General features: G+C 46.9%; 1 protein-coding gene across 2 annotated transcripts in view; it reads right to left on the bottom strand.

The window, feature by feature from the left end:
- The window catches only part of nectin1b (nectin cell adhesion molecule 1b), a gene marked incomplete at its 3' end in the record, with an annotated part of 177932 nt that overhangs the window by 78015 nt on the left and 73362 nt on the right, over positions 1-26555 (bottom strand). The window contains exons 5-6 of one of the 2 annotated variants that reach the window (XM_080007218.1): positions 26438-26555; positions 7294-10206 (exon numbers count right to left, since the gene is read on the bottom strand). The exon at positions 26438-26555 is cut by the window's right edge and continues 34 nt beyond it. In XM_080007218.1, coding sequence (XP_079863344.1) covers positions 9701-10206; positions 26438-26555 — 624 coding nt within the window. Of the gene's footprint in view, positions 1-7293; positions 10207-26437 lie in introns of those variants that run through there. The other variant, XM_080007217.1, reaches the window with a different exon arrangement.

Below are 26555 nucleotides of genomic sequence, written 5' to 3'. Positions count from 1 at the left end.
CTTGGACAAGTGTAACAGTAGCCCTGCGTCCTGCGTTCTGGAGTCCACATCGGTTTATTTGATTTATCGTCAGACGCCGTCAGTTCTTCCCTCTGTGTTGGCTCTCATGCCGCAGTGCAGCATGTAATGCAAATAAACGTATTAGGTCGACTGCAACGGAAATATAATAATCATACTGAATGAAAACACACAGCGGCCACATGGCCCGTTCTACCAAGCAGGTAGGAATCCATTCCGGGAGCTTGCGGCTAATGCATTTGCCAGTGTCCGACCGGCCCGATATATGGACCTGAGCGAGGAAGTGTTGATTCGGGTGGGGTTTGCCAAATATGGGATCCGCCCCTTCCCTCCGTGCCGGGTTTCCACCGCGCTGAAGGCTCTTCGGGCCGAGGGCAGAGCCGGCAGCCTTTAGTCAGGGAGAGCGGTCGCCGGGGGGATTCCGCGGGATGTTTGAGCTGCCGGGCGGGACGCGAACGACGGGATGCCACAGCGGCTCTGCTCTTACTGCAGAGGGAACGGGATTTAGGAGCGATTCCCCAACCGGCGGTGGGTCCGGGACGGGGTCTTTGGGGGAAGACCAACGCGATCAATCAATGAAAATACTGTTTAGTGCCCCGGATTGGGGTGGAGTTTGTCTGAAACCATAGTATGCATCAGATAGTATGTGAAAAGTACCAGAATGACATACTACACCCAGTCGAAATACCCTCGTGTGCAAACGCTGCATACTAAGCATATCCCACAATGCATTGTGAGGGCCAGATGTAGTAGTATTTCCAAGAAGATATTGATCCTTTTACTCACAGAGTGAAGTACTTTGGATGATAGTGCTTACAGTGTAGTACACAGTGTGTAGTACATAGTGTGTAATACAGTGTGTAGTGCATAGTTTGAATTACATAGTGTGTAGTACACAGTGTGTAGTACATAGTGTGTAATACATAGTGTGTAGTACATAGTGTGTAGTACATAGTGTGTAGTACACAGTGTGTAGTACACAGTTTGTAATACATAGTGTGTAGTACATAGTGTGTAGTACATAGTGTGTAGTTCATAGTGTGTATTACACAGTGTGTAGTACACAGTGTGTAGTACAGTGTGTAATACATAGTGTGAAGTACATAGTGTGAAGTAGATAGTGTGTAGTGCATAGTCTGTAGTGCATAGTGTGTAGTACACAGTGTGTAATACGCAGTGTGTAGTACACAGCGTGTAGTACACAGTGTGTAGTACACAGCGTGTAGTTCGTAGGATGCAGCTGCAGCTGTATCTCAGGTGTTTGAGCGCTGACTGGCACCGACAGCAGATCAGTGCATTTCAAAATACAGATTGTGTTGCCAGTTCAATTTAATTTTTATTTCGTCTTCGGTTCTCTTCATATTTTGTCCTAATTTTGTTTGTCCGTTGTTTCTTTAAAGCAGAATTTCTCATGATTTTCAAGAAACAGAACATATTGTTGTGTAGTGATGAGAGAAAAAGTTATGAAAAGATATTTTCTTTTAATTTCAGGGACAGGGAGAAATACACATTTAGATCAGATTGTCCTTCATTGATCTTAGTTTGAATATATATTAATAAACACTACAAATAAAGTACAGGGTTTTTTTTACCCAAACACTCATGAAAATATTTGAGAGTGCAGGTCAGCGCTGCCACTTGGAGATGAGACTTAAAATATTAAACTCTCCTTTTGAATGCTTTGTTTTACTGAACCTGAGGATATTTTTCAAGTATATACCTTTTCGGAGATTTTTACTCCACTTCACTTCAAAGAAAATATCATTTTTTTCTTTTTAACCCCGACTACATTTTTAACACAGTCTTATTACTTAAGTTTAAAAAAAAATAAACCAGGATTTATATTTATTTATATTTTGTAAATTACCATGACCATGGTTCTGGACCATGATTCATGACCATGACTGTGCTATTCTACAGTAAATTGTCACCAGGATCTGCATCAGCATCACCTGCAGGAGAACGTGCATCGTAGTCATTTATTATAGACTCTGGACTGGATAGGACGAGTATTTCCACTTTTAATACTTTATTTTAGAGCAAGTATTCATGTCAGTGTGGTATTTCCACTTTTACCAGAGGTATTTGTACTTTTACTGAAGGGAAAGGTCTGAGTACCTCTTCTCCACCCGCTGCTCCACCCCGTCGCTCCGGACCAAGACGCTACAAGAAATAATTACAATTTTGGCGATAGCAGATCATTATGTTATCAGTGTAATGCAGTAATTACGGTGTTTTGGAAAGTGCTGCAGTTTATCATCAGCTCCCAAAGAACAATCTGGTTTCATCCTGAGAGAGCCAGAGATACGCGTAAGAGCATAATTATTAATTTACCTCGGTGGATTTAAGGTGAGTCGGGTCTTAAACAATAAAACACGTAGTTTGTAGTACAAAAATCTGAATTACCCGCACAGCAGCTGCTGCCGACGCTGCTGCAAGGAACGTTTTTTCCAAAATTGCTGTTTTGGTTCCAGACGCCGTTGGAAGTGTGTGCACGTGTTGGAGAAGTGAGGGAAACCACGCCGCAAAGTCACAGCTTCTGCTTTTATTATGACGGACAAACCCCATACGACCTCAGACTGTACACACCCCAAACAGGTACAGAGGAAGAAGAGGAAGGAACATATTGCAAGAACCCATTAAACAATTTGCGTTCCATAAAAACCTCCCCAAACAACGGAGCATGTGTACGCCACGGCAGCGGACGAGAACAAGAAAGAAAAGAGAGAAAGGAGGAGGAAGAGTCGCGCCTCCCTCTGCGCACACAGGCTGGGAGACGGGTCCCGTGAAGCTCGGCATCGACACGACAAACAGAGCGGCAGAACTTGGGTTCACGCAGAGCAAGTACCACGTCACCAGACCTTCAGGCTTCAGACCAAGTCTCGTATGCTTTCTGTCGGGGGTCCGATTTTCAACCAGGGGTCTGACGCATTCAACGTGCCAAACCACCTTCATCATCACCTTCATCATCACCATTCTTTAAATTGTCCCAAAATGAATTTGACCATTTCCAGGTAATGCTCTCGCAGGCTTTCGATTGTTGAACTCTGCTTCTGCTCCACATTTACCCCGAGGGCCGGTCTGCATTGATGCCCAGGCCACATTTGGGAATGCGGGTCGCCAGTTGAGCACTCCAGGTGTGGTGTGTTCTGTTGTAGAAGGCCGAGCCGGGTTCCCTCTGTTCTGATTCGACCGTTTTACACGAACCTCTTTGTCCGCGCTGCTTCTGTAGCTGCAGCATTGGGGGAACAATCACACGCTTCCACCTTGTTTCCGGAGCGATAGCACTAATACCACTCGCTCGCTCGCTCTCTCTCTCTCTCTCTCTCTCTGTCTCGCTCGCTCTCTCTCTTTTTATGTTGTTCACTAATCAACGTCTTGGCAGCAACGGCTGGTTTCAAAGCCCAAACTTGGAGGTGTTGTGGCTTTGAGGTTCGGGGGTTATCAGCTCCCTGAGGTGGAGGGAGGTCAGGGGAGAGGCTCTGAGGCAGAGTGCCAGAAAAATCCACACGCCACCAGATCCTCCTCCAGAGCCACCAGATCCTCATGCAGAGCCACCAGATCCTGCTCCAGAGCCACCAGATCCTCATGCAGAGCCACCAGATCCTGCTCCAGAGTTACCAGACCCTCATCCAGTCACCAGACCCTCCTCCAGAGCCTCCACATCCTCCTCCAGAGCTACCAGATTATCCTCCAGAGCCACAGGACCCTGCTCCAGAATCGCCGGAATCCTCATCCAGAGTCACCAGACCCTCATCCAGAGCCTCCACATCCTGCTCCACAGCCACGGAGGCCTCGTTCAGCCGAGTGGCGGCAGCAGCTGCAGCCGGGGAAAGGGGTTGGGTGGGGGGGCGGTGGGAGGGCGTTCCCTGGAGCGGTCTGGACTCGGGTCCGGGATGGAGCCGCCCGGTCCGGACCGCTCTTCTCCGACCGCACGACCCGGGGCAATCGACTTCCTCGCGCCCCCCTCGCCAGCGCCGTACTTCTCCCACTTTAGTGGCAAAACTCCAGCTCCACTAATAGAAAATAATTTCTGTGCTAAAAATGAAGTGGGCCAAGTGAGTGAGTGGAGTTAATGAGATCTTGTTGGCACCAATCACAGCTGTAGAAGGGGTTGGTTACCTTCCACACGAGTGAGGCACAGTAGATGTGGATTTGAAGCCGTTTTCCGTCTCTATTCAATTGGCGCCACGCCCTGTGAGTCATTTCATTCCTAAATTAAGTTCACGTCCGTGTTTGGCTTTTTCCTTTTTTTGCCCCCCCCCCCCCTTACCGACCAGCGCCAGCCTTACGCCGCATAATACTCTGGGAACCGAGCGGAGACATCGCATCGAAAACAATAATCCCCCATTGGCACGTCGGCGACCGGGTCCGATCTTTTTCTCTAATCTCTTATGTAAAAAAAAAACAAAAAACAAAACAAAGCTGAATAGAAAGGAGAAACGATTCAAGGAGCTAAGTGTGGTCAAGCCAAAGCTCTTCCTGTCTGCATCGCAGCTGCCGAGGATTGAAGTGGAAAGCATCCTCTTTTTTATTTTTATATATATACATATATATGTATGTATGTATGTATGTATGTATATATATATATATATATATATATATATATATATATATATATACACATATATATATACATACATACATATATATATACATACATATATACATATATATATGTATGTATGTATATATATATATATATATATATATATATATATATATATATTTTTTTTTTTTCTTTTTTTTCTTTTTTTTTTCCCCCAATGTTGAAACTGAAGCAGCAGGATTGTAAAAGTGCACCGATGCATGTGCTGAAAAGTAGGAGACCTTCCAAAGACTCCATCCAAACAGGAAATCCAGCTCAAACCGTCAATTGGTAAAATAGAGCTAAAAGCTGCTCTTCCTGCCGGACCATCCGGCGCGGCCGCCCGAGACTTGCGGCTCACGGGAAGTTTGGCGGGGCGTCTCGGAGGGGGGGAGCTGGGGGGGGAGTGCGTGGGCCTCCCTCCCTCCCTCCCGCCCGCCAGGCCCCCGCCCGGCGTCTCGTTCCGTTTAACCGAGAGTTCCCTTCCTCCGCCGCGGCGCCGGGACTCGGGGACCGCTTTGAAGCCGCGTGGGCTCCGACTCGGCACACACATCTAACCAATCAGTGAGCTGGGACAGAGGAGTTGACTATTGAAATCGTTTAATGCTCAAAAACATGTTTACAGTTTTACTTCACTGGGTCATCACAATTAAACATGATTTATTTTTCTCTAACACCCTCAGAAATATACATTCACATGGCTGCAAACGGGCTTCCCGCCTCCCGCCGCCCTCGCGATGTCGGCCCGCGGAGATGACGCGGCGCCACCGGAGGGAGACCAGAGCCGCGCGGTGGCGTCTCCAGCGGAGATTTGGAAATAAACTATACATCGACCTTTCTTACGTCCGACGTGATCCGCTCCAGGTTTGCAGTCCAACGAGGAGTATTTTACACACACAGGGTCCCTTACGCAGTCAATCCCAGAAATAAACCCCCAACTATAATCTCAACTTTATTTACACTATTTACAGGAATGTTGAATTCCGACGTGATCGCACTGAATAGAAAAGTAGATTAGGATGGAATGAAGGAACACTTGGTATTACAAAATAGAAACTTAAGACGACGGCGGCGGCGGCACCGAGACAATGTTTCACGCCGACACGGGACACGGAACGCTCGCACGCACGGTGAAAAGCCTCCTCGCTCGCAGAGATGTCCCGGGAAGCGGGTGTGGCAGTGGTTTGATTCTAACGGAACGCGGGTATGTTGCTTATTTTTGTGTGTTTTTATTTATTTTTTTACTTCTCCCATAAATGAGACCGAAAGCGCTGATTTGTGCTTGATAAGGGGCGGGGTCGACCTCTGACCTCCGTTCTCGCTCAGTTCCAAACGTCCAATTCGTCCCGAATGGGACGCTGGAGCGAGCGCTTCCTCGTTGTGCTTACAACAGTCAGCGACGTGCGACTCGTTCCTCTTTTTAGATCTCGTTAGGATTCAAACTATGTCCAGTTTTGACTGGATCAAAAAATAAAAAAAATAAAAGAAGAAAAAGCGCCGCAGCTCAATTAAACAATTGTCACTCTTTAAAATGGTAATGAGGGGCGGCTTTTTCAAAAGGGCTGATTCCAGAGATCAAGGCCAGAGATGGAGTGGGTGCCACGCCCGGACTTTGATAAGGAATGTTCCCTCTCGGGGGCATTCTGTTGAAATCTATGTCAAACTGAATCGTCTGGGATTTCACCAACGTTCCTCCATCTGGAGGCAAAGCGTCCGTGTCCGTGTCACGTCTCAGCCTCTTGACTTTCTGTCACACGCCATGACTTGAAACCGTGGAGCAGCTTCTCCGGCTTCCATAGGCACTGAATGCAAGGACTACGTCATGTTTAATAATAACTGTTCATCTGTTATGGTGTGATATCAACCCCATGGAGTATACATATACATACACATATACATACATACACACACACAAATATATATATATATATATATATATATACATATATATATATATACATATATATATACATATATATATATATATATATATATATATACACACATATATATATATATACACACACACACATATATAAATATATATATATATATATATATATATTAGATAGGCTTAACAGACAAATATCAATATATATATATATATACACACACACGTACATATATATGTATACATAACAATATACATACATATATACATATAAGCACATATAAACATACATGTATACAGTATATATATATATATATATATATATACATATTTATATATATATACACATATATATATATTTATATATATTTATATATATATACACACACACATATATATATATATGTATGTATATATGTATATATATATATGTGTGTATATATATATATATGTATGTATATATGTATGTATATATATATACACACATATATATATATGTATATATGTATGTATATATGTATATATATATATGTATGTATATATGTATGTATGTATGTATATATATATATATATATATATATATATATATATACACACACATATATATATATATATATGTATATATGTATGTATATATGTATATATATATATGTATGTATATATGTATGTATATATATACACACACAAATATATATATATGTTAGATAGGCTTAACAGACAAATATCAAACCAAACACATTAGTTGATTTGGTTTTTACACTTTGCAGCTCCAGCTGTCTGTAAACCTACGGCACCGCTCCCGTCTCGACCACAACTCCCATTTAGAAAAAAAATAACATCAAAGTTTGCAGAAGTGATGAAAAACAAATGGAAAAAACAAAACAAAACAACAAAAAACACAAAAAAGTACATGATATTTCCCTTGTGTTTGCAGATTTTGTGTATAGTTGAAGATATGATGGATTTTGAGGCTGAGGGCCCGCATGCTGAAGTGCAGACACACTGTGGACCGGACATCCACGCTCCGCTCACATGGAGGTTCATATTTACGGATTCCATTCCACTGGTTTTTTTTCTTTCTTTGTTTGTTTTGTTTTTTTTATAATTTACTTTTTTTTTTTTTTTTTCCATCAACTGTGATGTTTTCCACCGGTATTATCTGCCCCCGTCAGCGTAAATCCTTCCAAATGTTCTGGACTGATACAGAAACGGCGACGCACTCACTTCCACTCCCACACAAAATCATGCATAAAATAAGGCTTAATACAGTATTTATATTGTTCAGAGCCGGTGCGATGCAGAAGCCCTCCTCCAAGCGCAGAGTTTTCATCATTTTCTGTTGTTTGTTTGTCTGTTTCGAGCAGAAATACATTTTTTTTTTTGCTGTTTTTTCTATTTGTATTCAATGTGGATGCTGAGGAGACAAAGTCATTCGCGACTTTCCACGTTTCCCAGACGGTCTCTTTTCTTTTTTCTTATCTTATTATTATTATTATTATTATTGATCCACAAAGAAATATTTGTAATCGAGCCCAAAAAAAAAAAACGGACAAAAAAAAATAAAAATAACCATCAACGCAAACTCGAATCAAATGATATTCCAAGATGGCTGCTGCTATGGTTACAATTCCCTTTACTTTTGCAGTATTGTGTTTGTCGGTGTGAATTCCAATCGTCTCTTGTGTTGAGTGTGTTGTTGTGTTGTTGACACGGTCGCTGAGGCCAATTCTGTTTTGTTTTCTTTTTTGTTTTTTTTACGAAATCACATAATTAAAAAGGTAAATAGGGTAAAATCATTCACGGGAAATCCATTCACCCCCCCCCCCCACACACACACACCCATCCCCCAGACATCGATTCAAAAGATTTGAGAAAAAACAAAACAACACAAAAAAAAACAAAAAAAAAACCCACACACATAATCATGACAATTATGACAATTTAAAACAAAAATTGACTTTTCATGACAGTGGTCAAAGGTAAGTTGAGCTCCACAGGAAAAGCTCCAGTGTCAGGCGCGGCGCGGTGCGGCGCTCGCCGAGGCGGGCGGGGCCGGGGCTCGGGAGGAGGAACGCGGCGGAACGTCTACGGTTTCGGGGGGGGGGGGCTCCCGTGAAACGCGGAAAAACCTTTGGAGCTGCCGACGCCCTGCAGCGTCTGACAAACACTCTTGTGCTCACGAGTTTTAATTCGCCGCCGAACCAACGGAAAACCTCCTTAAAGACGGATAATAAAGAGATAATGAGCCGGTCTTTGGGAAACAGCGCTGACATTTCTTTTTTTCTTTTGTTTTTTTTTCCCCCGCTGCGTTGGAATCGTACAAAACTAAAAGCTCTTCTATAGACGATACCATCAACGGAATACATGTGTTTGTGTTTGTTTTAGTTGTTCCTCCGGGAGGTTTGACCGACACCTTTACCAAATACTCATCACTCCACCAACATTTCACTCTCAATCCCATGGTCACTTTGAAATCACATATACATACATACATATATATATATATATATATATATATATATATATATATATATATATGAATTTTAAAAAAGGCATCGTAAAAAAATTCGACAATGTAAAGGCCATGGATGAGACTTTGAAACATGAAAAACAAAAGAAGATCGGTACATCCAGTGTAGGACAAATGTGCTCAGCGACGCCTCCTCTCGCAGTCTCTTCTGTTGTTGTTGTTTTTGTTTTTGTTTTTTTTATACATTTAATACATTTATAACATGAAAAATACACAAAAATAATAATAATAATACACCAGTATTAATCAAACAGTCACCTCCCTCACATTTTAAAGTCAGTGGCAATTGGCACTGGGCCAATCACAGTACGTACCTTGGATTGAACTCTCTGCCCGTCGGCCCTGATGGAGGTTCATACACTGCCGTAACGCTGCCAAGCGGAGGTTGCTAGCACTTAGAAACTGACACTTGACTTCTACTTGGTTATTTTTTTCCTTAGATGCAGGTTTAGTTGAATGGGCTCTGATGTTGGGGTTGTGGGGTGGGTGGGGGTGGGTGGGGGTGGGGGGGTGCCGGGTAGACCTACAGAGGAACGGGATTCGGGGCAGGATGCAGTCGGACCCGTGGGCAGGCGGGCGGAGTGAGGTGAGGTGGGGTGGGGTGGGGTGGGGTGGGGTGCGGTGCGGTGGAATGCGGGCGGGGCACTAAGCGCGTTTGGCGGCCACGGGGCCACTAAACGTACCACTCCTTCTTAGAAATGACAGAGCCGTCGGTTTGGGAGACCATGTCGTCGGCGATCTCGGGCTCTGCGTCGTACTGGAAGGCGAGAGTCCGCTCGTCGTAATCCCGGCTCTCGCCCTCGTCCACGGTGAAGTACGGCCTCTTCAGGTCCTCCGCCTCCGCCTCGAAGTCGCGCTCGCGGGCCTCGAAGCCCCCCGGCCCGGTGATCTGGGCGGGCTTCTTCTCGTCGTCGGAGTCGTCGGGGTACTGCAGGTTCTTGGGCATGGGCGGGTGGGCCGGCAGCCCCCCGGCCTTGCTGTAGCCGTTACCGAACACGTGCTTCTTGGTGCTGTAGTCGCCCTTGAAGGTGCGCTGGCGGCGGCGGAGGAACACGAAGAGGAGAATGGCCGCCAAGCCCAGCAGGACCACGCCCCCTACAGCGCCCCCGATGGCGGCACCTGCATTGTGCTGCTCGGGCGGGATCTCATGGCCCCCGGGTGTTGGGTTGTTAGGGAATTCTGGGTAGGAAAAGACAGATGGAAGGGAGGTGTCAGTGCTCTGGTGGAAGGAGGTGCGTTGTGCAGGTGCTCTTTTTTTTTTTTTTTTTTTTTTTTTGGAAAGATGAGGTAAGGGAGGCAGGGAAGGAAAAGCAAAAGGGGAAAAGGAGGGACCCCCCCCCCAGCCCCACAACCCACAAGCCCGGACCCCCAGCGGCGAAGCCCCCTACCCCCCCCCCCCCCGGCTCGGCGACCACATGCGTGAAAAAGAGTCAAAGCAGCCGCAGCTCAAAGCGACACATCACCGCAGAGGAGAATGTCACATTTGATTAGATACAATCAAGGCTTTAAACGTGCCTTCACATTCCTTCACATTCCTTCCTCCTGCGTTCGGAGTCCGGCGGAAAATTGGAAGAACACAAGAGGAGCCCCAGGGGGCTCATTGCGCCGGGCCGCCCGCAGCTTCCACGCCGGCCGCGGTCGTCGGCGCGCAAGCGTCTGCCTCCAAACGCCGTTGCTGCGGGAGAGGGAAGGGCGGAGCGGGCGGGGGGCAGCGGGGCAGGGAGGCAAACGCCGCTCCTCCTCCGCCGACGAACGACCTGCCGGGACCTGCCCGGCAACGGCTTCGGCGGAGATTTTTTTCCCCGCGGCGGGCGGGCGGAGTCAGGCTGCTCCGCAAGCGGGCCGAGCGAGGCGCAAACAAGCAGGTGCTTTGGGGGAAAGTAAAAATGAAAGCCAACGCAAGGAGAGCGAGAGAGAGACAGAGAGAGAGACAGAGAGAGAGACAGAGAAAGAGAGAGAGAGAGAGAGAGACAGAGAGAGAGACAGAGAGAGAGCGACAGAGAGAGAGACAGAGAAAGAGAGAGATTGAGAGAGAGAGATAGACAGAGAGCGAGAGAGAGACCGAGAGAGGGGGGAGGAAGCTGTCAGTTGTGAAACAACTATCAAACAAGTCAGAGACGGCGAGAGACGATGACTAATGGCTCCCACCAAACAGCGGCACTCGGGCCCCCCACGCCTCCAGTATGAAGGGCCCCGCGTCGCACAAACAGACGGATCGTCCCTCGTCACACTCAGGGCTGCGCGTGCCTGTAGAAGCACGGCCGGGCCTTTTCAGACCCGTCCCCCTCCCCGGCTACCGGCAAACAGGGCGTGGCCGGCTCACAACAACGAGGGATGGAAACAGCGGAAACACCACAGCTCCGTCACCGCCACGCACCAACCGCTGCAGCACCGTCACAGCGTCTGGAACGCACTCCGCTCCACGGGGGAGAGAGGAAGAGGACGAGCGATGGAAAGCGAGGGGCGGGCCGGGCGGTCTCCCTGCATCTGTGCTGCATTAGGGATCCCACGCGGCTCCTGTCGGGGCCCCTCGACGCCGGGGCCTCGACCTCCAGACGCTCCAACGCTCTTCAAACCACATTCATCATCCGTTGACTAATTCATTTTGATTCATCTGTTTATCCCCTCTCATCATTTGGGCAAATAATTAAAGATGTGACAAATTTTTTTTCTTCTTCTAATTTCCCAGAAACAGATGTTTGGGTCTCGGGATGAAATTGACAATTGAGGTGTGAAATGAGTGATTATGATTGATTTTCTTTTGCAAAATAAAACTTCTTTGATGTTATTTTTTCATATATTTATCACGTTTTTTTATTTTTATGATCTATAGATAATTTTCTTTGATCAAAACACACCACCGTGCGCAGATCAATTAATAACAAATATAATGGGTTTTCACACTCAGAGGAGCAAGTTTAATTATCATTTGTAAATACATTTTAAGAATCTCTAGATATGTTTGAAATCAATGTGCGTGAATTACACAGCAATTACTGACATATCAACATATTGATTAAGTTGATGAATGATTTTTTCCGCAGAAGGAAAGTAAAAAACGGTTAAAATGGGGAACGTTGGGTTCGTCACGGCTGCAGGAGATTCCATCCCATCCAACATGTTGTTATTAAGTCATAAATAAAATGCACCATACGAAATTTAAATATAAAAATAGGGGGGATATAGAAGCTGTAAAGCATGAATCTAGATTTACATTGATACGTCGATGCTGCGCAGCGCGTGCGCAGACGTGGCAGCCGCTCGTGATGTCACGTCCGGTGTCATGAGGGGGTCGAGCTCCAGCGCCGTCATCCCCAAACGTTGCACTGTTTTTTTTTATTTTATTGCAAACTAGGATATTTCACCAGATGAGTCATCTCAGTACTTTGCACGTTATACCTGATGCACACTATGGTTTCAAACGCTAAGTTGGACACGGCTCATTTCCTTTGGATTACAGACAATACGAGCAGTAACACCTGAATAAATGATCCTATCCTGGCTATGACTCACTATTCTTGTTTTTGTTGCGGTTGACTAATTTAAGTTGAACTGACACAATGCACAAACAACATGAGTACTTATGTTTGCACATATACATTTTAAATAATAATTTAAAAAAAAAAGACTGACGACACCCTTCCATTCTTTTTTTTTTTTTTTTTTTCCACTATTCCATTCTGATTCCTTCCTGTATCTTGCTCTTGTATCTGGTTGAATTTGGAAACCGTAAGTCGCTTTGGACAAAGGCGTCCGACCAATATATAGAAGTAAACGTAGTCGCCAGTCTTCCTGAAAACCGCCCAAATCCCGGCAGAAGCTTCTTTTTTATTAACACACAAGCTTTCCGACCGCCATCGGGAAGAAGCATGGAGCGTGAAACAACACGCTCTGGCTCACTAGCTGCACCGTGGGCCTCCATCTTCAGGGATTTGGAGTTTCTAGCACCAGATGTGGTCGATGTACAGGGATGTGGGCATGGAAACGACGCTTATTCTCATGCTTTATCGTATTGTGATGCAGGGTTGGTGAAAAACCAAGCTGGCATAACATGTCCTAACGTTAAGTCCCATGTGGCAGCACGCTGAACAGAGAAAATGTGACATTGATTACGCAACATGCATTCTCTCTCTCTCTCTCTCTCTCTCTCTCTCTCTCTCTCTCTCTCTCTCTCTCTCTCTCTCTCTCTCTCTCTCTCTCTCTCTCTCTCTCTCTCTCTCTCTCTCTCTCTCTCTCTCTCTCTCTCTCTCTCTCTCTCTCTCTCTCTCTCTCGTCCTTGAACCCACGACCCAATTCGCCGCACCACAACAGAACCGAAGGAAAACAGTGCAGTGCCCACAACTAAGCGATAAAAATGGTGTAGATGACGCCTCCTCCTCTGAAAGTCCTGCGGCGCTTCGCTCGGAACTCTCTCCTCCGTTTCCTCGCGTGGACGACTCCGTCTTTGGGCTCGAATCCAGAAACGGAGAGTCATTCCATGAACTGGAGCGAGTTCAGTCCAGGCAAACTGAGATCTTTAAATAACTCAATATAATACTCATCGCTACGAAATGATCTGAACGCGTTCCTAATTAAGAAAACAGAGAAAACCAGCCGACACCGACACGCTACCGAACAAAAGAAAGGACAGTTTTTTTTCTCATTTCCAATTAATTCCCTCAATCATTGATTCAAAGCCATTACATGCAGTTAGCGTGTCCCTTTAGTTGAAATGATAAATCTTTGCGTGGAAGCAGAGGAGGAAGGGAAGCGTTCACCCGCTGGGAGGGACCGAAACCCAGCGAAAAACAAACATCCAAGGCTGGAGTCTTCTTCCTCCATTTAATTACCACGGCGCCCTCCACCCCCTCCGTCCCAAACCGCATCCACGGTCACATCCACTCTCCCTCCCGCAGCCCCCTCCCTCGGGAGCCGACGGAGGGACGGAGGAGGTTTTGCTCTCCAATTTCCAAGGCAGCGCCCGGCACGGTCTCAAATATCAGCTCAGGTTTTAATCTGTCCACCTAATGGGATTATTCAGACACAGGCCTTCATTACACACATGAATGGGAGAGCTGAGCCAGGTCACCTCTGTGGGAACACATCCTCCCTCCCTCCCTCCCTCCCTCCGAGGCGCGCGGTGGGGGGGACGGACGCTGTAAATATCCCCCCTTTCACCCATCCTCGCCGGCTTCTCTCCCCTCTCTTCCCTCGTCGCTCCCTCCATTACTTCTGAAAGCGGGCAGCTCCTTCGTTTTGAGGGACTGGAAGATTTAACTAAAGAATAGTCCATTAAACCCACTGAGGGGTGACCAGGACGGCGTTCAAACGCCTCCTATTTTTTATTTTTTGGATCCGGCGACAACGCCTCCTGACACCCGCACCTGAGGAATGTGGCTGTAAGCGCTCCGAAGGAAAAACAGCCCGAAAAACAGGAGGCGGGACGGCAGTGATCAGCGCGGGGCCGTGCTGACAATAAGTCAACACATAAACATTACTGTTGTGTTGCTATGTTAAAAAGATATTCATACTTTCTAACATATTTTAAACATGAAATGTTACTTTTGCACTCTTATATGTACTTATTGGTACGTTCCCTGACTCAGAACAGATGTGAATCCATAATCAGGGTCCAGGGAATCAGGCGGAGAATCAGGGTCCAGGGAATCAGGCAGAGAACCAGGGTCCAGGGAATCAGGCAGAGAACAAGGGTCCAGGGAATCAGGCAGAGAACCAGGGTCCAGGGAATCAGGCAGAGAACAAGGGTCCAGGGAATCAGGGAGAGGTTCGGACAGAAGGTACAGGAACCAGGCAGTCGTGGGGGAAAAGCTCAGCATAATGCAAGAGACAATCTGGCAGGAAACAGAGGGCAGTGGACTGGTACTTAAAGTGAGGGGCTAAAGAGGGAAGGAGCTGCAGCCGGGGGAAACCAGGTGAAGGGAAGGGAGAGAGAGCAACGCAAAAGGGAGTGGACCGATCTGAAATTACATGGAGTGACCCGGCACGAGGATGAAAGTGAACCATGAAAACAAATGAGCTGAACTGAATGGAACAAGTAGAAATAATGGAAGATCAGGAAGGATTCATGACACTTATACTGAAGTATAAGTACAAGTAGCAGCAACTTCAGAGACACTATGACAAGAACCCAGACACTTTGAGCATTAGTTTTAATATCTTAATATCACAATTTGAGGTTGTTGCACTCCCAATTTGGATGTATTAAAACGTGTGCGAAACACAGCATGAAAATATCACTACATTTTTTCGTTTTATCAGGATTTTAAGTGTTTGTTATTATCGCTTGTTATTTTGTTCAACATTTTCCGAATGTGTATTTTCTGGTGCGAAACACAGAATCCTATTTTAAGTGTGTTATCCTATAAGATAAGATATTATAAGACAGGATTAAAGATACAGACAGATAAAACCTTGTAATGGCAGCAGAACACTCTTATGGTCTGATGTGATCTTGTGATAACAAATGACTGTCAAGCACAAGTCATCCGCGCGTCACGGAACTTTGGAAGTCAGATTTAACATTGATCTCCAGCTCTTCTTGGTTGTATTGTATTTGATTTAAGGAGTCAGGATGCTCAACACTTCCATTTGTCGTCCATGATTTGCACCACGCAGCGTCAGGTCTCTGAAGGGGGCTTTCAGCTGGCTTGTTAATAACACGTTGCAGCCAAACCGCTTGAACTCATTTAAACCTTGCCCCTTAATTTACAAGTTAAGTGTTGAAAAAATACCCAAGGCAAGCGTTTCACGGCGTTCCGCGGCGGTCGATTCGCCCCTATATCCCACCGCGTGCAGCGCTGGCGGCCGACTCGTCTCCCGGTCGGTAAATCTGTGCACCCTGAATGTATATGTAGGTGAAATTGACGCGGCCATGGTTCACCCTAATCCCGTTAGGTGAACACTAATAAGAAGAATATTTTGGGAAGTGTTGGCGCGATGCTGTGTGACAGTCTGGGGGTGGGAGCGAGTCTTACGGCACAACACGGTGGCTAAAGGCAACTCCTGCCAAGACGCAGATAAAAAAAGAAAAAAAAAAAAGACCTCAAACCAAGGCAGCAACTGACCGACACTGTTCCCAGCAACAAAAGGCAGTCTCTATTAACCAGCCGCTGGAAGCATGCAGATAGTGCGGTAACCTTGGGTACCAAGGGCTAAAAAATACTATTGAGATTAATAGGTACCAAGGAGCAGTGTGAAAGGCCGATAATTCAATCTGGAGCAAGGAGATTTACGCCGGTAATGTATAACATGCAACCGGGCATTTAAACACTACAACCGCGCCTTTCTGCATCACATTAATCACTCTATTTTTAACACAATCGCGGCCGATTTGATCAAGCACGTGATTTTCTTCCAATAAGCCATTGGTCTGGAACAGAGGTGAGAACGACGAATTGTAAATAAACACGGAGTGGATTCGAAATGAAGCCTGAAGTTGCTCATGTTGCTATGAGGGAAGGGTCCACGCCCGTTCTGTAGTTCATGGCAAACAAGAGAGAAAACACGCGGTATTCCAAGAAAAATTTACAAAATGTCCAAAAATGCCGAAAAGGCATGCCTGATGGAGGGCCTTGAAAGACAGATAAACTGTTTCACAATGCCACCTGGATGTGCTGCTTGTGGGTGTGTTACAGTCTTGTCTGTACATGCAAAGAGGAATGCAAACAATCCTGCCTCTGGTCGCAATCACTCGAACAAAGTGTCAAAAGGCAAATGAGAGGGAAGGTTCCGAAGGCAGATACAGGGAGTGGTGCTTTGATACGTGGAGGAACAAGCCGCACACGATGAAAAGGCAAAGAGACAGACAAAGATGGGGCTAACGTTGTGCATGTCAGGGAGGGGCCTCGCCAATAAAACCACTTTAAAGGGCGCTATTAGGAGTTTTATGCTATTTCAGTTTATATGTTTTATTTTAATGTATCTATAAAACCGACATTTGAACACTGAACACTAGTCCTTTGGCTATAAGAGTCAGTTTTCTATACAATGACTCCAAATGTGGTTCGCTGGGTCGGATTCTCAGACAATAAATCAGACAAATTGATGTAGAGCATTTATATTATGTACAGTAATTGATATACTTGTTGCAAACAGCTGCTGTTCAATAGTATCACTTTGTGTTATATTTATAAAACCTCGCACCTCCAGAGTCAAGGAAGCCTCTCGCAACAGGATGTATTAGAACTGGGAGCACTACCGCTTCCATCCACAGAGGGCACTGTTGTGACAGATATCCAAAACGAACCGCGAGCAGCGCTATGGAATAGAAGAAAGTCAGTGAGCGAGAATGGGCACGATGAGGAGAGGACGCATTAACTCAGTGATTCCACAGATCCTCATTACTCCCCTGCCTGAAATCGCCAGTGGTTGTGAAGTCATGGAAATGTAATACTGCCACAAATAATAAAAGCTCATCACTGACGAGAATTAAGCGTGCGGCTCGGGAGTCAGGGCACACGCAGATCTTCTTTTCACCTCATTTGCCCGTTCCTTCAGTCGTCAAGTTGTTTGTCAGGTTTTTGCCATCATCGATTTTTACGGAGGCTTAGCCTCCCTCACATGTAGGTAAATGTCACTCACAGCCTTTCAAAATGTTTTAACTGAAAAAGAAAATTCTCCTTCCCCGTAAAAAGCCAGAGGAGGAGGAGGAGGATGTGCAGCCTGCGATAACGCAGCGGCACACAACCGGCATTAAAACATGCGACATCGTCACTGTCATGCCGGGCGCACGGCACGACGCGCACGTCTGTCCTGATCAAGCTCGGCAGAATACCAGTGTCAGACGCTGCTATTCAGATGCAGCCAAGGTAAATGTACAGGCATGGTTTTGGGAAACTGGAGGGGCTTTTTTCCCTAAGCTCTGTAATGGTAATGCAAAGGTTTACCTGATTCAACCCTAGAATGCATACGATGGGTCAGGAATAACCCAGAGAATTATTTTCTTGCTTAATTTTTCAATTCAATTGCCTATGCATTTGAAGGTAAAACCATGTACAGATGTGGGATCCAATGCATGGGATGCATGGATGCAGTGGGATCCAATGCATGGGATGCATGGATGCAGTGGGATCCAATGCATGGGATGCATGCATTTCTCCAATGCATGTTGCCTGTGCTCTGCACAAGGGCAGAGTTTTGTTTGGGTGTCGTAAACAAGCGGACTTGCTCTGCATGTCAGTGAGCAGATCCAGCAGAGGGTGGAGCCCTGGTTGTTTATCAGCAGTGCTGCTCTCTCCGCCTCCTGTTATTTTTAATGTCATTTTTTTCCCTTATTATTATTTGGGAGCAGGCTGTACGCGGGGTGAATCACTGCAGCTCTGGAGCCTGTGCAGCCAGTGGTCAGACCCTGGGACAGCATCTGACCTACTTTGAGGCCGAGCCGACGCCATGAGAGCGGACAGCGAGGAAGAGGAGGAGGAAAAGGACATAGTTGCTGAGCTGGTTGGAAGGACTCAAAACACACCCCGCCCCCCACCATTAGCTTCACCCACCCTGCTTCATCTGTCTGAATCTCCATCCCATCGCACTCCTCTGCACGTCCTCCAGAGAGCCCAGAAGAGCAAGCAATGCAGAAACAAATGTTGAGATAAATTGCTCAGATACCGTCTCTCTAGTGTCACTGGACACTTTCCTTTGCATTTCTCCAGCCGGGCTATCTTCCACAGTCCCTCTCTGCCGAAAAACAAAAGCCCCCTCACACTCTGGACGAGTGTGAGGCCCCCCCCCCCCCGCCGTTACTGCTTTCCCTGGCGCTGCACAACAGAGGCTTTTTAATGGGCGGCCTACGGTGTGTGAGCGGAGGGGGAAGCTAATGCTAATGTCTCATTTGGATAATGAGGCGTGAGCTTGGCAGGGTCTGAACAGCGAGCCGCCCCCTCCCGCGGCGAGGAACCAGGGGCCGGAACGATGCTCTAGGATCCCCCAAGATCCCAATGCTCCCGAGGGCTTTAGAGACCCCTGTGCGGCTCGTTGAAGGGATGAACCCGACCTGGGGAGAAGGTGACATACGGAAGACAAACTCCCCGCCCCCTTTGCGCCTTTGCTAGAGGCATTGAATGCTAACAGCGTGTCTACTTAGACCAAGGGTATAGTGATATACAAGATATACAAGTGTGGCCTCAGAATCTATGAATAATGCAAGGGGCCGATGTGAGAAGCAATGCGCTATGGCGCACAGATTGAGACGGGCTTTGCCGTGACAGGCGGAGACAAACAAATTTCACATTGCTGGGGGAGACGTTGCAAAGCTGACATCATAATGTCTCTTGTCTCTGTCAGAGAAAGAGACAGACAAAATGCCGCATTGAACGCCACTGCGGCCGAGTGGGTAACAGATGTATGTACGGTGCCATACTTCCACGATCTTCACACCACGGCGACATACAAACAGCCGTGCAGTCTTCACAGTTGATAAAAGATGACTATGGCACAGAGACAATTTGCATTTCCTGATGTTACTGTAACTGAAGGCAGTGATGAGCCCCAGGAAACATTTTCCACTGCACAGTCGCATTAATCAATGTCACAGATTGACACCTATGAGAAAGAATAATTTGGACAAAATATTGTTCATATTCTATACTAACAATCAAACCATATCCTGTACATATTTGGCCAGATATTAATTATTATTTAGAAATGAGACGTATATTAGTGCTCTGGTGCAACTCCTCTTCTGCTTTATTCAGCGTTACGGGACAGGCTGTGCAGAAGATGACAGTCTGTTACTTAAAATGCACATATATCCACAACGAGCAGCCTCCTCTCCAGCTCACACCCCGAGGCTGACGTCCATTTTCCCCCTTCCACTAAACTCAAAAATCTCATCCGTGCAGAGGCGCACTTGGCCTCCTTCGTTGGGATTCCCTCACTTTATTTATAATTTTCCTTATGTTTTATTCATCTCTTTTTCACCTTGTTGTGGGATTTATTTTGCTCTTCCTCTCACTCAAACTCATTTTCTGACACGGGAACTGTTGGAGAATTCTCACTGCGTGGTCGGTGAGTTTAACCTGCCTCGCTACAGGAAACAAACTGAGAGTATTAAAGATATTTTTTCTGCAGACTAAAGCGAAACATACAGATGCACTTCGAAGCAGCGATGGTGTCCACCCTGCCCTCGCCTCTGCTGAAGAGGGATTTATACCGTGAGGGGTTGTGTGTCATTGGTGTTATTCACAAGACTATGCCCTCTAATCACATACCACCTGGCGTTCCCCTCATACAATGATTAACAGTCAAACTCCGGTCACGGTTACAATCTTACTGTGCTGCGAACCAAACACAATACTCTGTCAAGCCCCCTTGGGTTATCCTTATCTCTCCACAAGGTTGAGTAGAGAAGGCATGTGGTCTGGTGTTGACAATCCAGTATTATCTTAAAAGACAGTGTCTCTGCAATGTGAGCTCTGAGTGAGTCGTTAAAAAAGACGACGTGTTGTTAAAAGCTACGCAAGATACAAAGAAGGCGACCGTCTTATGTAAGACATATGGAGCATCGTTCAAAGCGTCGATCATCTGCATTTTCTCTCACAGAAGGCGCTTTTGCTTGTTCAGGCCAGTGTGAGCAAATGTCGGCGCTGGGCAGAGGTCTCTCCCCCCGCAATTTATTGCCAAATTGAAGAGAGTAAAGTCCCTCCGTCCGCTTTTAACCCGAGCGGGACTGGCCTGCATCGAGAGGACTGCACTGCGGCTCCACGAATCACATGCCAGGCGGGGGGGGCGGTAGTGCCGCTCGGCCTCCATTAGATATCCCTATTAGTCGGTACGTCCCCGCCGTGCTACCACAATACATGATCCAAGGCCGATTTGATTTTACCCTTGCGCGCCACACTCGATCCTTTCACTACGGCAGGAATTATTAATTGTCGTTAACGGAGTCCAAAAGGTTAGAGCCGTCGTCTGGGACGACAACAGTCACATATCAATATCTAATCAACTGGAAAAGACAATCCAACGCCGAAATAGAGTAAACAAATTAGCTCTCCGCTGATAGACACTTTCCCACAGAAGTCATGGACCATTGCTATGTACAGAGAGAGCTTGGTAATCAAAACCACGCATCTCCTTTCTCAGGGGTGATAATTATATAATTGCAAAGCCATCAAGATGAACCCTTCATTCATCACGTCTGCCTTATGTTCTGGGAAGACTTTTAAAATGGCACTGGCCCCTCTTTCTTTTCAGAACAAAAACTCACTGTGGTGCTGGCAGGGCTGGTTATCTTAATGAGAGAGTGATGATGCTCTCATGAATTTAGAATGATCTTTCAGGGTTAACCACATTATTCGGCCCGTTTACTGTGGCTTCCAACCTCCTCAGTTCAATCCATATAAATGAGACAATGTTCAACTGACACCCTTGTTTCATGAGTGAAGGTCTGTGGAGAAGGAATTGTCAAGGATAGTTCTTTGCCGGCTATTTATTTATATCTATTATTTGGGTTGGCGTCAAATTGAGATGGCCCCTTAGTAATTAATCTGCCCTGAGTACTTTTCAACCTGTTCCTTGGGAGATTTCTGAACAGAATCTGAAAAAGAATGGTGAGATGACTCCAGTGAGAACGGGTCCATTAAGCCTTTATATATGGTCTTAATTAAGCTTTATAGTCGCTGCAGCCGTAATATTGTTTGGAGCGTGCGTCATGAATGGCGTCATCGCCCTGCCCTTCAGGTGATTCAAGATGGACGCGCCTTGTTCCGAAGGAAGGTTGTGCGAAGAGGTCCGCAGGTACAATCTGTACCATCCATCCGTGCCTGACCCCAAAAATAACCAGACGACGTGGAATTCATGGAAGGAGATAGCGCCGCCTCTGTCCAAAGATGTGGAGTATTTTAATACCGGCACTTCACTGCCATGTTTACAACGACAATCTGCAAAAAACTCACGACTATATATAAAAAAAGCTGCCCTGATACCACAAATATACATACATTTAACACTTGCTGTATTAATTCAAATGCTCTTTTCTAGTTATTCACATCCTTCTCTCAGGACTTCTTTGTAATGTTTACAGCAGATCTTACAGTTTCCCCCAGTGGTTTGTGCACAGCGCCCCCTATCAGGAGAATAACACCTCCACATCTACACGGCAACGCATGACGATATACATATACATATAACATATACATATAACATATACATATAACATATACATATACATATAACATATACATATACATCTACATCTACATCTACATATACATATAAGCTTGTGCTCTCTGGTAGCGCGCCGTGAGCCGCTTATAACAGAGCCTTTAAAGGAATCTTGTCTTGGAACGGATCCCCTCCTCTTCACCTCTGCTTCCCAGCTCTCCATGCACTCCTTACTAGCGCACCACTCTTTCCCAAAAGCAGGATGCATTAAAAACAGGAGTTTTTTTTTTTTTTTTTTGATTCTGACAAGGGACGCGGTATCTCTACAACACGAGTCCTCGGACGAAGCCGTTTGGGCATCATGGTCGACGGACATCTCCACAACAAACACGGCTTCCGCGACTCATCTAGACGAGGTGCTCCCTCAACCTCCATGCGGCGGGGGAGGTGACTGATATCCAGGTCCCGCAAATCCATCTTTTGAAATTTAAGGGACCTCATTAAAATGCACCTTCACCTCCATCAGTGTTGGTTCTCGCTGTGAAAAAAACAACACCTCTGTGATACAAACAAGTTGTCAGGGCAATTCCAGACACTGGAAGCCAGAACGTGTCCCTGGAACGTTCCATAGCCCTGTCAATCTAAGGATCAACATCAAAATGACTGAAATAAAACAAACAGGGAAAAAAACAAAAAAAACCTGCAAAAACCATGCATAATGCGGCTTGTAGTGCTGCGTTTGGATAAAGAAAGTGCTTGACAGCGACTGCGACGTGAGGAGGGACGGGTATTGCCAGAAAATATTCAAGGCCAGTACCAGCAACAAATACCTTGACGATGACACCACTTGCCAGACAATACTTGTTTTTATACCAATGTTCAGTTTTTCATATATTGGAAATACCGGGATAAGGAAATACAAAAAAAACACCTCTGCATAGCTCTCAGAGACGGGTTTATTTTGTCTCACTGACGTTGAAAGAAACAACACACTTTGGTATCAAGCTTTGGTATTGACTGCCACAGACTGCAGTTCGATCGATACCGTAAAGGTATTGAATTTCGATACCCGGACCTGAAAGTGGGCGATGTGTGCATGACTAGAGAAACCACTTGGATACGTCTCCACTCCCATGCAGGCTACTTCAGGCATCATGGGTAATAAAATAAAACAAAATAATAGTTAGTTTATTGACTTATAACCATTCTGAATGCCTGTAAATTCACACACACACACACACACACACACACACACACACACACACACACACACACACACACACACACACACACACACACACACACACACACACACACACACACACACACACACACACACACACACACACATACACATACACACACACACACAAAAACCATTTAATAAGGTAGAAATAATTATCTTATACTCTGCACTCAGGCAGCAATTGCAAGCAATTACTTAGTGCTTACTGCCTTGAGATGTGTGACTGAGCTGCTGCCGCCACGGGCTTGGTCACCTTCCCCATCACAGAGAACTCCTAGCAAACGTTCCTGCGGACGCCGTGCTGCAGCCTTGAACCGGCGCCAGCAGAGGATTCTCTTATCTGCCGTGTCCCAGCCAGGCCTGGCCAAGGCTGTTTGGGAGCACAAAGATGCCGTTTGAAGTAAAGGAAGGCTCAGCAAACTCCTTTTACCTCCACCATTTGGGTCATTATACGGAGCCAAAGTGAACGGGGCGCACGGCTCATAAAAGAACTGGGGAGAGGAGCGCCGACGGAGTCCACACAGCGCTGCCGCATCCTTAAATATTACAGCTTTCGGGTCGTTTGAAGAGGGCTGAGAGCAGAGGCGTCTCTTTCACGCAAGCCCCTGATTCTTAATGCGTTTCTACGACGGCGAAAGAGATATGCTGACGCGCCATAGTCGGGGGGGGTTGCATTTCGTGGTAAGAACGTGGACACAGAGGAGATCAGGTCAGCTCGCAGCGTCCAGTAGTCTGCGCTGTCCGTGTATCCATGCAGATTTACCGCTGTTGGAAGCATGCAATGAGGCTGAGCCAAAGTTGACACCACGGCGGTTTGCTGCACCACGGCATAGCGCACGGACCAGGCTGCGGCGCATGCACATATGTTCCTGAGTGGTTTGTCTCTGCGTATCTGCGATCTCTCTTGTATGTAAATGTGCAGCACGTTCGAGCTGAGGCTTTGAACTGAGCTTTAGGACAAGCGGCTGACTGTGCTTTCCTCAACTTGTCACGGTTACTATGGGAACTGGCCTCCTGCATCTGAGGCTTACATGGGACCCTTTGGGGAAAATAGAGAGCGTCCTCGACAGAATTTCAGGACATGCACCAGCTTCCGGTGTAGAGCAAGACCGTTTAACAGCCATCAATGATGCAATTCCCTCTGTCGGGTCATTTATGAATCTGTTGTTTTGGCCGTTGAGATGCCGAGCAACAATCAACAAACAGCAACCAGGTAATCCAAGGACAATGTGATGAGAATGGGACAAACGCTCCATTATAACCTGAAATCCGGCGTGAAGAGAATGGAACGTGCTCGGCATCACTCCTCAACTCGGCATCAATTGACCGCATTGAGAACAGGGAACTGGAAAGTTGAAAGTTGAAAGTAACCCACTATGAAAACCTGGGATATTTAAAAGCTTCAAAATCAATTATTGAATTTCCCTATGGCTGCCAACGCTGACTGAAGCCGCATTCCCACATATTGTTCCCATGGTCAGACTGAATAATACTACGGCTGAAGGTAAACAGGTCGACCACAGGGACCGCGCCAATGTGGCGCATTAATTCAAGCAATGAATTAAACAAAAAGAAATAGACCTCGGTGCCTTTGTTATGCCTTCCAATGGGAATACACCACTTTATGTGACACAGTGCCGCCTCTATGGCAAAAATATTATTATTATTATTTTTTTTTTTAATTCTCCAATAAAAGTGAGTGCACGGTGGTTTTCTGACACTAGATTACTTTTTTCCCCACTTCCAGGGCTTGATAAGTGAGGCCCGGTCACGTTCCTCTGAGATTTCAATTATCACACCATTAACCCAACATTTACACGACACAGTCAGCAGCAGAGGACGGCGCCGCGCGCAGAAAAGGTAAAAATTGAATCCTCTCATTCATTACCCCGGGAAGTAACGGGACAATTTCAGAGAGAAAATTGAAGGAGGGGAAACAGAAAAGCCAGGGCGGTGCGTGAAGCTGTAAGCCACAGCTGTTCACCCCCGCACGCAGACGCACAACACGAGTCGACACGCGGAGCAGCGCGAGTCAGAGCACGTTCAGGAACATCCAGAAACCCCGGCAGCGAGAGGGGAGAGGGGAGGGGCGAGGGGAAAGGGGAGAGGCTTTCCAGCGAAACCGGAGCAGAGCTGCCACAGCCTCCCATGGCCGCGCACACACACACACACACACACACACACACACACACACACACACACACACACACACACACACACACACACACACACACACACACACACACACACACACACACACACGCGCATATGCACACGCACACGCACACACGCAGCTGGGACCGATAGACCTGGACATGTATGCAGCGGCATGTGAAACCCTGGGAGTGATGCAGCGGGGGCCTTGATTGCGACATGCCTTCCCGTAGCGCATGATGTAAGAGCTGCTTGGAACCACAGAGCGTGTGTGACAACAATTATCCGGGAGGCAGAGGGGGAACCGAGTCCGTTTTGTTCTGGGTTTTTTTTTTTTGTGTTTTGTTTTCCCCGGGAAGACGGACACGCGGCGCTGCTCGGATCGATAAAGAGCCTTCGCCCATCCCAGCCCGGCCGGTGCAGTTCCCCCCCCGCCCCAGTGTTATTTTAGGCGGCGCTAACAGACCTGCTTCAGATTGCACCTACGCATGGATGCCGGGATGTAGGGCTGGAGCGGGGAGGCGGCTGGAGGCTGGTGGAGGGGGGGTGGGGGGGTCTGTGCTGTGGAAGTCAGGAGTGTTCTTAGAGGCAGCGCAGGCTGTTTATTTTCTCTAACCACACACGCCTCGCGCCGCATCTCAATGAGGGCACTGGAAGACGCCACGACAGCCTCTACAACCGGCCGGCAAGGGGCAGCGGGGGCTTCACTGTGTTTGCACGTGAGTCCGTGGAGTGTTTGGCTTTCTCTGTCAAATACACCTGTATCCGGACGGGGCTGAGGGTGGGGGCCAGGAGGGTGGGGGTCGGCCGGGATGAAGCCCGTGAAAGAGGCCCGTTGTCGCGCGCCCGCGCTGCCGCCCCGGTCCCCGCATGCCATGCCGGCGTCGGCGGAGACGCGCCCCCCAGGAAACTCACCGGTGATGTTGACGTCCACGACGCCGGTGCGGGTACCGATGCCGTTGGTGGCGTCGCACACGTAGGTGCTGGCCAGGTCGTAGGTCAGCGGGCCCTTGAAGAACAGCGTGTTGTTCTT

Source organism: Zeus faber (genome assembly GCF_960531495.2).
Source record: "Zeus faber genome assembly, chromosome: 9".
NCBI lineage: Eukaryota > Metazoa > Chordata > Actinopteri > Zeiformes > Zeidae > Zeus > Zeus faber.
Note: the sequence above shows the minus strand (reverse complement) of the source record. Positions and strands in the feature narration are given on the sequence as shown.